The sequence below is a fragment of the Daldinia childiae genome, assembly GCF_008694065.1.
Source record: "Daldinia childiae strain JS-1345 chromosome Unknown Scaffold2, whole genome shotgun sequence".
NCBI lineage: Eukaryota > Fungi > Ascomycota > Sordariomycetes > Xylariales > Hypoxylaceae > Daldinia > Daldinia childiae.
In genome coordinates, this window is record NW_022984643.1 from 7109196 (window position 1) to 7122231 (window position 13036).

Consider the following 13036-nt stretch of genomic DNA (forward strand, 5'->3'; position numbering starts at 1 on the left):
CATAATAGTTTACAAGTACACCATCTTTCCTCTTTAATGGGCAGGTCCCAATAGTTATTTACCTGTCCAATAAGAATAATCAGGTGACTCGAATTCGTAATGAGACAACTAATTAACAACTTTATCTTCCAGTTCTATTCTCACATGCCAAATGATGGACGCTCTAAATGGCTCACCAAGGAATCAACAAGGACGCCTCTCGGACTACCTATTATAGGACTAAGATCAAAACAAGTATTGGCTTCCCGTCTAGCATAGCCTTTTATACGAGGTCGATTTAATCCATGTCTACCTAAGTAATATACTTAAACCTGGCTATTTAACGCTGTATTTGTATCCTATGTTTATTATAATAGTTAACTCTCACAAAATAAAACGCTATATAACATATGAGCAATATAGAAGGTTGAGAAAACTATTTGATCACTAATAAGCATTATAATGAATAGGTAAACATCTCAATTACATCCCTTACCATTCGAAGGCATAATGCTCGCTCAAATTTCGGGAAGGACTCCCTCGCATAAATATCAAACCAAACAAACTTGTTGTCTACCAAATCGAATACCAATTATGACTAATGCCAAGGTAGGTACTAATACAGCAGAGGAAGAAAAGAGTGTAAGTGCTACTGTAAGATGTAAGACCAAGACCCATACGGCGTCGAAGCGACGTGGAGCGGCGGGTAGATAATGCTACGTAGTATACGAATCAGGGCACAGACCAGATGTTAACTATGATAGGTCACAGACGCCGCTTACTATCGCATGCAGCAAGGATTCTCCTACTAGCCTCACACAAAGACCACGGGAAGACCCCCACTCCATCATCTTATCAGATGATCTGATAAAATTTTGCAGTTCTCGATCGTCGGGGACAAACGAGAAGATTTCGGAAGGTGTCAAAATATCTCTTCGTCCGCCGGCTTTATTACTTTTTCAGGGGAAGCGTCTTCGACAAAGTTGTCGTTCGGATCCGTTCTTCGGCCGTCGGCCGCTGCCAATAGGGCAGGGCTAGTTGTAAAGCCTAACATCATATGTTAGTCTTCCAGCTGAGATCCAAGTAGGGATTCTAGATCCGAGCCAAGTAGGGATAAAATTATATGGTGTTACGACGTCTGTACATATAATCATAGTTTGTATTAATCACTACTTAATAAATGTTAGTGACCAGCCTTCCCCTCTCGATTTAATTCCTCTTCTCCTTGCGTTTGCGATTGGGATAGGAAAATAGGATAGATACGCACGATTTACAACGGCCCGGCTTACAATGTCGACCATCTCTCCTACCGAGGCGCATGCCTCTACCGGTCGCGATATCGAGAAAGACCTTTTCCCCGTCCAACCTGCGACTGAGGTACCCGAAGGCTCCAAGACCGAGTCAGACGACGATTCAACGCACGTACAAGATGGTGTCAAACGGGTTGAAGCTATCACTACTGTCTGGTCGAATAAATCCTTATGGTCTACTTTCGCTCTGTAAGCTACCTACCTATGAACTTTTACATAAAACCCGTATAGTCGACCTCTAATAATTGTAGCCTTTGGCTCGTATCCTTCGTGTCCGCGCTGCTCTCGTCTATCGATAGCTCCTTAACTCCATATGTCACGTCCTCCTTCTCTAGGCACGGCCTATTAGCTGTCATCAATATCGCCGCCAGAGTAATCGGTGGCGTTGTCACACTTAGTCTCGGCAAACTTATCGATATTAGGGGGCGTATGGAAGGGTTTGTTGGGTCATTACTTTTGATCACCGTCGGCATGATCATGAAGGCAACCTGCCAGAATGTTGAGACGTATGCCGCAGCCCAGGTTTTCGCCTGGGTCGGCAGCGTAGCTCTTGGTTTTGTTATCGATGTCTTCGTAGCCGATATTACTACGCTGAAGAACCGTATGTTTATCTTCGCGCTCAACTCGACTCCTAACCTTGCGACCACTTTTGCTGGCCCTCGGATCGCCGAGCTATTCTACACGGAAGTCAACTTCAGGTGGGCATTTGGTGCCTTCACCATTATCTTACTCGTGGTATCTCTACCAGTGGTTGCTATCCTTTTCTATCACGAACGGAAAGCAAAGAAGTTAGGCCTGCTGCGTCCGAAATCAGGTCGCACAACGATACAGTCTATTCTACATTATATCATCGAGTTTGATGGTAAGTCAAATATGGATTTAGCAAGGAATATTTTCACTACTAACTAGCTGTGTCTTTATCTAGCTATGGGCGCGATTCTAGTTTCGGCGGGATTCACACTCATCCTCCTCCCATTCAGTCTTGTGAGCTCGGCTTCACACTCGTGGCAGAGTGCAAGCGTAATTGTCATGATTGTGATGGGAGTGGTCAGTCTTGCTGTATTCGCGATTTGGGAGAGATTTTTCGCTCGTGTCAAGTTCTTCCCTTTCGAATTTTTAAAGGACAGAACCTTCTTAGGCGCTGTAATGTCGTATTTCATGGTTTTTTTGACTACGTTGTTAGTTTCCTCTTCATTCTTACCCGATCGACTTGATGCTAACGCTTAGTACAGCATATGGGATGCTTATTACAGCTCTTACCTCCAGGTTGTCCAAGGCCTCAGTATCAGCATCTCGAATTACGTGCTCAATGCTTACTCTCTTACTTCGTACTTCGCCGGCCCATTCGTCGCCTTGTAAGAGCATCAGAGCCCCTATTTGTCAAGAAACTTGCTGATTCTATTATCTTTAGATATATTCGCTACACCGGTCACGTCAAATATCCTGCTCTAGTCGCTATACCCATCTATTTATTAGGTACCGCTCTGATCATATATTTCAGAGTTCCTGGCGCTCAGGTCGGCTATCTCGCCATGTGCCAAGTACTTGTCGGCTTCGGCGCGGGCGTAATTAATCAGATGTCTCAGCTTATTACCATGGCATCCGTAAGGCACCAAGACGTTGCCGTTGCGCTTGCTATTTACGGTCTATTTGGCTCTGTCGGCTCTTCTGTTGGTTACGCCGTTGCGGGCGGCCTTTGGACGAATATTCTTCCAGTCAAGTTATACGAATTCCTCCCCGAAGATAGCAAAAATATGACTGCTGCGATTTACGGAGATATAACTAAGCAAATGGAGTATCCAATCGGCACACCAATTCGAGACGCCGTCATTGAAGCATATGGCGATGTAATGAGGAAGATGGTTATCGTCGGCTCTGCACTTATTCCTCTGACAATTATCTTTGTCGTTATTTGGAGGAATATTAACGTTAAGAAGCTTGAGACAGTCGAGAAGCGATCCAGGGGAAATGTGTTCTAAGGCTTGAATCTCTAGACGTGATATCATGGACTAATTTTTACAAGTCGTTGCTACACGCGCGAAGCTTATTTTCGGCATTATATAATTAACATGTCGTCTTGGGATGCAAAGATTAGGTAGAGACATAGACCCCTTACCATACACATATTTAATTCCCCCAATTCTATCTAAAATCCGGCGCCAGCACAAGAACGGGCGGGTAGTTAAAGTATAGCATCTAGCATGACTAAATCTATAACATGATCATAGAAGACCCCTACGCAAACTTATAATTTACCAGTTATGAGACTGATATTTGTTCTCCGCGTATAACTAGAAAAAAGAAGGATTCACGACTGAGAAAATCCATCCGAAATATCGCCGGGTCCGTGACTTAATTAGGCCATAAGTTTCTTCATTACATTATTTTATTATATCATTCCATTAGGGATACGCGGTCGTAACGTGGCTCGCGGCTTCAAGCATTGTAGGTATGATAGAACTCAATATAAAATGTAATATCTATCATACATGGCGTTTCCAGGGCATGTTAGTGGTAGATAACAATGTGTAACTATTACATGATCACGGCGAGATACTGTCATGTTTCACGTCAATGTGTTCACTTGAATATAGCTTAAGTTGGTCGCAAGGGGCCACTATATCAATTGTCTTTAGGTTATAGCAACACATACAATTCGGAATACGGAATACTCGGTGGCTACAAAGATGGTATCACTAGTCATTTATGACTCAGCTGGTGAAGCAAGACAGGAAGTATTACATAAATAACTACTTTCCTATTTTCTTGGATCTTATGAGATGAGTCTCCATCTCAGTAAGTCTACCTACCCAAGGTACGTTCATTTAAATTCTTTATTCCCTAAGATTAAATATATTATTCGAACTATCCAAAGCTTGTTCTTCGCAGTATTGTCGCTAATTTATTTATATAATATTCTATAATATCTTCGAAAGTCCAATCAGCTCGAGGTCGCAGACATGGTAGCTGATATCTGAAGAAATTTATTTTTATCTTTATTTCATAGACGCTTCCGGATCACGATCTATGAATGTCTTAAGCTTGTCTCGGGCTTCATGTCTATAATAGCAGTGGCTCCTTATTAAATGGGTTCCCATGAGAAACTACCCCGTGTGTATATATGTGGCGGCCAGAAACAATATGTTGGACAGTAGTTAGCAGTTATTCAGATAGCATGCGTGTTTTGGGGAATGTATCATGTGAATATCATCGTATGGGATGATATTGGCCTTGGCTACTATAAGGGAAGTCTGGGAGTTTCCTCGTTTGAGGTCGAAATGGGTACACGAACAATTCAGCTTTTGAGAGGAATCCAACCGACAAGAAGCCAGTTTAGGTACCGAGATATCAATCTCAAGCCGTAAAATCCTATAAAACCTCCTCGATGGCCATGATGATGTTCTAGCTACTCAAATCCTCCAATCCAGTTACCATATTCTTCCTATCCCTCATCTTTAAGAAATCTACGCAGGGTTAGCCGTCGAGGCAAGCCACCGCCTTTGTGTATCACAAAGCTTCCCGTTAATCCATATCATGATCTTATAATTCCTAGCATCTTATTTCGACGCTAAGAGCCTCAAAGACTGGCCTAGAGCGTCCAAGTATCTAAACCGCATTTTCGTGCCATGCAATAGTCTAAATCGCCAAAGGACCAAGAATTGGTCCTAGAGGGAGCCTTTTGTTTACCTGGTCCATACTCATGATCTAAGATATCTGTACGCTAATCTGAACTGAGATTGACGTTAAGCACTCCAAGAAGCAAATATGTGTACTTATCATTACCTCCATTATCACCATTTGGCCCCATGCACCCGGGACATCGAGTACGCAGTGCATTACTCTTTCTGTCAAAATTCGACACCTGTTACCTTGGATTTGAGTTCCCCAAGTCCTGTTGGGACCAGCAATGTCGAAAATGGCGAGCAGTGGATTCAACAGCCATGCGAGGCGCTTACTTACGCCCCGGAGTACAACTTCATTGAGGGCTCAGACTACAACAACCCTTGCGTTACTGGGGGTTGCCTCATCTCGCAAAAATGCAGTACTGGAAGCTGCAGGCTGGAGGACGTTGGTGGGTGTTGGATTTGCTGCCAGTGTAATCGGGGAGGGAATACCCTTAGGTGGTGCATACGGCCAATGAAGAAGATCCCTGATGCTCTTTGCTATCATTCCATATGTCAAAACTGTCGTCCGGATCATGGATAGAAGGTATTCGTGAAAAATGGAAGTTTGATGACTCGGATAAAGAGCTTGTCGTTTTTGCTTGATATAACCCTCTTGCGGCATCCTCTCCATCACTTACAAGATTTCTTTGAGTCTTTCTCCCCTTCTTATCGAAAGGTTGGGATAGAAAAGCTAAGATTAACCTCCTTATTGCTAAGGGTTAGGAGAGTGAGACCCGTGTCGAATTTAGGAAGTCATGCTAGATTATATTGGTTGCATTATTGGGTTCTCATTACGAGATCGGCGACTTCGCCACGTGGTAGCTCGATCTTATGTATGACAGCTTTTGATAGTTGCGCTCGCCTTGTAGAGCACCTTGAAGAATAATTTTGCTTTTCTAGAAGTAATCTGTCTTTCCACACAAATGTGGCTTCCCGAGCGATCGTACATCATCTTGCGTGTACCCCAAGCGCCCCTGGATATTGGTACCGCGCGGATGGTTGCTTCGCCCAGGTCTCTGGATCGTCCGCCGCGTGGACCAGAGTGTCGGGACGTGATTCGACTACAGTAGGCGAGCACACAACGCTATGAGCAATGATCGTAATTTACACGTGGGTTTTAGTTCAATAATTCCAGATTCATAGAATAGATGGGTACGCTAGATTTGGTCGCCGACGTCAGCAAATAAACTTTGACCGGTCTACAAGTATATTCTGAGAAGCAGATACAAGGAGAGTTGGGCACGTTCCATTGTACACTACGCAAAAACTAAGACGAAGCACAGGTAGTCCCAGAAGATAAGAACCACGCATGTGCCAGCCGTCCAAGTACCAACAAGACTCGACGTAAACAATATGACCTAGTTCTATTCCATTCTCCCCTTTCCGTCCAGTATCCGAAGATTCCCTCCAAGAAACCGCATAATCATATCATGTGTACCGAAACAGCCTATACGCTCCGGTGCGAGCACGTCGTTACCCGAACCCTCTACTGCTCGGATGCTCCCCCTCCATCTCGACAGTCACGAAAGGAACGGAGGACCTGTAATAGGGTCATTCGAAATGCCGTGCCTTGGCCACCCCCACCGCAGTTTGGGACACAGGCCACATGTCCCTTGACAAACTGTCCCTTCGAGGAACGAGGAGGTTATTGGAACTGTTGCTGGTGTGGCAAAGAGTGGAATGACCAAGGCAAGTCGATACCATAATTCTAATCAAGAATCAAGGCTTTCAGCGATTTCTAACGTTGCCTTAGGTCGCTGTAGTTGCGTGATGATCATTGATAGACAGGAGTATCGCTGTGGGCATATTTGCTGTGAAACATGCGAAGCGGCTACTGAGGCTTAGTAGGGGAGGAGGGTTACCGCAATAAAACAAAGCTGTGTATTAGCGAATCTGGGAAGGAAAAGTTCACTGTTTGGGAACCAGGCCTCGATATTCAACTCTACGAATAGGGGGAGGCCACCTTTGCAAAAAAAAAAAAAAAGATGACTTCAATTCGTGGATTAGTTCCGGCATATCTTCATTGAAGCTGTGTAAGATACGATGATTAAATGTGGCGGACCTGAATGAAATATTAATACTTTGTTACGGGAGCCACAGAGAACAGAATAGGAAGGTAATTTAAAAGCAATATCATCGCACTCCAAGAGCTGTACAAGAAAGAAAAGAAAAAAGAAAGGGGAACCTGAGCGTTAGAATATGACGGACATATTGTTCATAGCCCACGATGACCTTAAGTACCCCCAGCGGGTTTAATAAAAGTAAAAAATATCAACCTAGAAGGGAGTTGAAAGTTGAAGAGAAGGTCTATTTAGGAAGTAATAGATGCGGAAGATTGCCAGTCAGCAAGCGAAAAAAGCAATGATCCTCGGCCAACCTAATCCGGCTCCCTGGTTGCTGGTCGATCTCAGAACCGTACATGACGCCACAGTAACCAGAACACCTTCCGGGTCTCAGTCGTGAAAAGCAATTAGCTGGGTCGCCCAGATCGTGTGAGATCTATATCCACTCAGGCCCACCCGCTCGGCAATATACGGTGTCGTACATGATGCACATGTGTGTCAAGTAACCAATAGTGAGCCCGGCTAAGGGGGAGGAAGAATAAGCATAGATGGGCTGACCTAGTAGGAGCGCGAATATCGCGATTGGACTGTAGGCTGCTGCTGGCGGCGTCATAGTCGCACTAATTCACACTGCTACCCGAGACAAAGATCTGTACCTCGCCCAGGTCGCTGCCATCGCTCCTGGATCAAGGGAACACGCTCGCCAATACGAAGGAGAGAGCTGCTGATCCTTACCCTCGGAAATCTTTTTCACTCGACGTGTTGCAGAGTTGGGGCGTCTTTCTTGTGACGCACCAGATAGGGGGGGATGTGTGTCTTCCTCATTATCGACACAAGGATGATCGAGGCTGGAACTTGTGCGTGGGAAGGAAAAAGACCCAACAGGCTACCAGTACTCACGTCGCTCCCGGAGAAATACATAGGTTCCTAGGTTCCTACGAGCACAGGTAAGCATATATAAGAGGTTGAAGATGTCCGGGACTTGGGTTGAGATCGACCAATTCGTCCTCTTCGGCAAAACACTAGCCTCGTAGTCGTGTGCCGTTATATTTTCTAAGTATTCGCACCAAAAACCGGCGAAAATGTGCCACGGACACCCTCACTATCATCCCTGCTCTCACACATCGGTCAAATGGCTGTACTGTCCGGAAGCCATGTTCGATCTGGACACGGGATATGAGACACCCTGCTCGAACCCGATCTACTCAACACCGCAGCCAACCAACGTCGATTGTCCCCTGCAGAACTGCAACTTTAAGGCCCTAATGGGGAGCTGGATTTGTTGCGTCTGCGGAAAAGGTCCTAATACTCAGGGGTGGTGCACCTCATTAGGCCGGAGGACGGACTGGAATCCCCTAACAAGAAAGGTTGAGGAGATGGAAATGCCTTGTGGGCATGGTTGCTGCAGCTCATGCAGCCCATCCTGTGAGGGTATGAACTACACTGCTGTGCATATGGGAATAGATCCTCCTGACTATTCATAGCGACGTCGCGAGGCGTAAGTCCAGAAATATCGTTCGCAGAAGTTCGAAAAGGGAAGAGCAGCCGCAAGGCTCATCATACCGCGCGAGGCTCCGTACACAAGCGAGGAACGGCGTACGACTTCAGCCACAACAACGTTAGTCGTCCTGTCATGTCAGATGAAAGCGAACCAGTCACTTCGTCGACAACTTCAACAAACTCTCGAGGATCCCGTCGACTAAGCCACGACACGAGCGCCGAATATTCGAAGAAGCCAAAATTAACGAACGGGAAGAAGAAATCACACAACAAGGGCCGCATCCATCATTGAACTGTATACGCGAATCTATACCAATGAGGAAAGAAAAGGACCATAGTCTCTACTGGCTTTTGGGTTGACAGTAGGCCACACTCACTCGGTATAACAGTCAGTTACGGATGGAAACGTTGTTAAAAGATAGTACACTCATATAGGGCTGTGTCATATCCATAGCATACATGCGGAGAGAAGGGGATATCTGTGAAACGTACCCTATACATTACTTCATCCTACTAGCATGCTTGACAGGTTGATATCTTGCCGCTCTCGGACCTTAGCAAGAGTCGTACTAGATATACGATTAGTCATTCTTGGTATAATGATGGTGCTTAAACTTGTCGCCTTAGCGATCCCAAAAATGTATTATGTTTTTTCGCTGCCCTCGCCGCTTGGAGTGTGTCTCGTCCGTAGAGATGTCATTAGCATATGTGGTCAGCTTCTTCTCAGCATTATCCTGTTGCGTGTGAGATAGGATTACCACTAAACTACCCTCGATCCTCGCTAATTTGAACCAGGTATGGCCAAAGGAACCCGTGACAGTTTCAACATGAGCACTACTTTCGTTTAATATCCACCAGCTGAGACAATAATTCGTCTTTGATAAAGGAGAGTCCTTATTCGCTCCAAGTAGCGGGTCGCTACTGACTGTAACCAGCTTACCGGTAGCAGAGTGAGACCAGATGAAACTGGGGCTGCTGCCAGCTACTCGGGTCTATTATGAAGTGTGAAAACTTGTTGATTTCTGTAACGTAGAGGCAAATGTCCGCCAGATGAGAAAGTAAGCTGTGTAGAACACAATATCTAGCAACGGACATGAAGTTACATTGCCTGCACGAATATTGCGTCTTACCTTAAACAGGTACCTAGAGATAGATGCTCAGCAAATAGGATACGTTTGGCAGCGGTTCAATTAAGAATTACAGCTTCGCTCCAAGTCTCAGCCGCCGGTTAGGGGCTTAATAGGTATAAATAACCGAAAAATATATCTGGTTCGGGTCTCACGGCAAAGCTAACTACTTTACAAATAACCTCAATCTTTAATCTTTAATATATTAGTTACGGACGTTAGTTAACAGACATGGCGGGTCGAGGCATTATCAGAAGCGGGTGAGTGTAAAGGGCGAGTGTAAAGAGTGGCTGTCAGGCTGTCCTACAAGTAGGTAAATGTGAAATGAAATATGATTGCATACCTCATCTCCTATTGCGCGATGTGTATAAAATACCCTTGCCATCCGGAAGCTACCCCAGGGTTACATTCAGCTTACCTTACCGCCACGTGCGCAACATGCAGGTCTGACGAAAGCTGTGAGATAGGCTGGATCAGACAGGGATCCCTTGGCCGTATGTTTTGCAATTAGCAACGATCCAAACTTTTGATAGCGAAAAATGGCTATTCCTTAAGCCTGGTTGGCGGGTTGACGAAGTGATAACTCTCCCTGCATGTGTCTGCAAGTGTGATACATTACATATTCAGTATCATTTTCGTTTATGAGAACGCAAGTCGCATATCATGACCTATCCCGCGATAGGGCCCCCTCAATTAGGATTGGGTTAGAGCCCTACTACCCCTCGAATTGTCTTCGGCTAGAGTCTAGGTCGATGGAGAGTCCTTCATTACCTATTACCTAGGTTAGGTAGAGAAACGGGGATTCCTTGGCAGATCGACATGATGATCAATTGGGCCACGTGCTGGTCTCCATGGAACTCCTCGTCAACAAAAAGATAACGAGGGGGGAAGAACCTTGTAGACACACGTTGCCAAGCAAAATACGTCCGGGCGTTAAGGCTATGTAGATAAATCTGCCTTGGCTGCTTGGGCCGTTTAGTACGAATAATCCTAGGTTAGTAGACTTGCTATTAGGTATGCTAGTATACATAAGTAAATACCTACCTAACTATATTAAATATCTACACTAGGTATGTATAAAATGACTCAGGGCGATAGTTAATATTTTTGGGTATAAGTAATGAGTACCTATTTACTTTAAGGTAGACATGCTTTCACGCGTGTAGCAGTAACTGCAGGATCTAATAGCGCAATCGTCATGTTGCATGATCAACAGAATCCGAGCTCAAGAGAGACTTTAAGCGGAGTCAACCAGGTACCATTTTATCTGAACTTCCATTCCTGTACAGGAATCCGCGGGGGTATTGTGGCAAGAATACATATATTATGAGGTAGTAGTTTATATGCATGTAGAAAAGAACGGCACGCGAGGCCATGACATTGTTGAAACAAGACAAGAGAGCGGCTAAGGCTCCTGAAAAAATCTACTTTACTACCTTACCTACCTACTCTTAAGTATTTCTTCATAACATACATATGTATCAGGTAGATAGCCCAGTCATAAATCGGTGAGCCTCCCTGGCTGTCTGGTAGCTGACTGCATGCTGCATACATGTGGCCGAGCGGCGGGCTCAGAGCCATGTGGCCGCCGTTACTCCTAGCGGGATGGGATGGGCTGGAAGACGATACATAACTCCAACTTCCAACTGCTTTCAAATCTTACATACCTACATTATATTTGACAAACTACATAGTTAATTCAAATAGTTATAACAGATAGTATAGGAAGTAGGTAGTAAATAATAAAATTAATCAATGCAATACGTCCATGTCTACGTCAACTAATATGTATTAAATCTTTACAAGTTAGTATTATGATGCAAGGTGTTACAACTGTTATTATTATTATTATGATATAATACCGCTCTGATCGCTTTATGATGATCTATCAGCTTGCCTCGCAGGGTTCCTTAGGCTGGACAATAACCTTGCAGCCTTTGCATTGTATGTACAATTTACTACCTTACCGCTAACATGGCACTTACATAGTAGCATTCCCACAGCTCCTACGAGTAATCTGCATTTTAACCACTTACACAGGTACCTAACCTAACACACTCCCTTCCCCCCTTTTTTTGTGTGTGTTTGTATGTATGTGTGTCTAGATTCTGTCATTTTTTTTCTCTTTTCTTACTGCTTAGCAACCCCTATTCTTTTTTTTTCTTGTTTTTATTTTTGTTCGTAACTAGATTTAAATTCTATCGTGTGATATTTACATAGTCCCATACCAATCTATTTTTTTTTCCCTCTTACCACAATCTACTCAATTGAGAGGTATTAGATCCATTCATATCGATTCAATCCCGTCTTCATCCGTTCCATCCCTGCATAGCGCGGTTTCGAACTTCGAATCCACCACACCATTACTACCATTAACTACCATTACTACTTCGTACTTACGACTTTATCACTCCTACTATTCTGCCACTACTTCTAAAAACCAACGCCGCTTTTCAAGTCAGCATTTACAGTTAAATCTGTCATAAAACCCTGCCTATCATAACCTACCTACACACCACAAAGAGAATTCGATATTTAGTATATACATACCTAAGTAGACCTCGAAGAAACAATGCCTACTTCTTTAGATTCATCGCGCCCTATCATGGCGCCTTCTACTGTACGTAATAAAATCCTTTTTTTATTTTTATTATCTCATTCTAATCTTACCTGGCTCGTGTTTCGCCAGCCTGATCTATTAACATACGTAGTTTGATCATCGGTCTTGCGCATTTATTGTTTTGTAGCATAAAAACAAAAACAAGATACAAAACAATGAGAGACATGAAGAGCTGACACGTGCCATTCAAAATACAGGTCGGCTCTCCCCGCGCATCAGTGCGCTATAGCACATATAGCACAGCTCCGTCATTGACGGCAACGGTACGAACGACTGATTCGGCGCATGCTGAGATTCGAGAAATCGAGACCGGGCTCGCGCGCATGGAGAATAGGGCTCTTTCAAGTCAGCGCGTCGTCTTGTCCGAAGAGAAGTCGGCCAACCTTAACAAGCTCGCCCTCGGTGCTAAGCTCGACCGTGCGCTCGAGCGTCGTATGACTAGTCAAGATGCCGTCATGAGGCCAAGGAACCGAAGCGTCCGTGAGAAGGATCCGGAAAAGCAACATTAAAGTCTACTTATAAATCGAGAAGGAATCAAAACAACCCGAAACGAGAAACAAGTAATTCAAGGACATTGGAGGATGATACCAGGCGAGCGACAGCTATAGGCTCCAAAGCATTTCCTGTTATTTTTTTTATGTTGTCATCGTTTTATCTCATTGTTAGTCGGTCTCAAGGATGAATTCGAGAGGCCGATATATCATTTCTATTCAGGTCTTTACCTACGGGCCAGGACACGCAGGCTGATCCAGCGTCTGGTCTAAGAGGGATG

The 13036-nt window shown here is 44.5% G+C and overlaps 3 protein-coding genes across 3 annotated transcripts; all 3 read left to right on the forward strand.

The window, feature by feature from the left end:
- Positions 1 to 1269: 1269 nt before the first annotated feature.
- Positions 1270 to 3268, forward strand: GL218_02748 (Siderophore iron transporter mirB; the record flags this gene model as incomplete). The annotated part of the gene is made up of 5 exons (XM_033579283.1): positions 1270 to 1478; positions 1541 to 2151; positions 2215 to 2467; positions 2522 to 2644; positions 2701 to 3268. 5 exons carry the CDS (start codon positions 1270 to 1272, stop codon positions 3266 to 3268), a joined length of 1764 nt encoding a protein of 587 aa, XP_033439562.1.
- A 4831-nt stretch (positions 3269 to 8099) lies between these two features.
- On the forward strand, positions 8100 to 8809 carry GL218_02749 (uncharacterized protein; the record flags this gene model as incomplete). Its single annotated transcript, XM_033579284.1, has 2 exons — positions 8100 to 8448; positions 8502 to 8809. 2 exons carry the CDS (start codon positions 8100 to 8102, stop codon positions 8807 to 8809), a joined length of 657 nt encoding a protein of 218 aa, XP_033439561.1.
- Positions 8810 to 12216: 3407 nt separating this feature from the next.
- On the forward strand, positions 12217 to 12773 carry GL218_02750 (uncharacterized protein; the record flags this gene model as incomplete). The annotated part of the gene is made up of 2 exons (XM_033579285.1): positions 12217 to 12264; positions 12462 to 12773. The coding sequence occupies 2 exons, from the start codon at positions 12217 to 12219 to the stop codon at positions 12771 to 12773; spliced, it is 360 nt and encodes a 119-aa protein (XP_033438620.1).
- Positions 12774 to 13036: the final 263 nt, after the last annotated feature.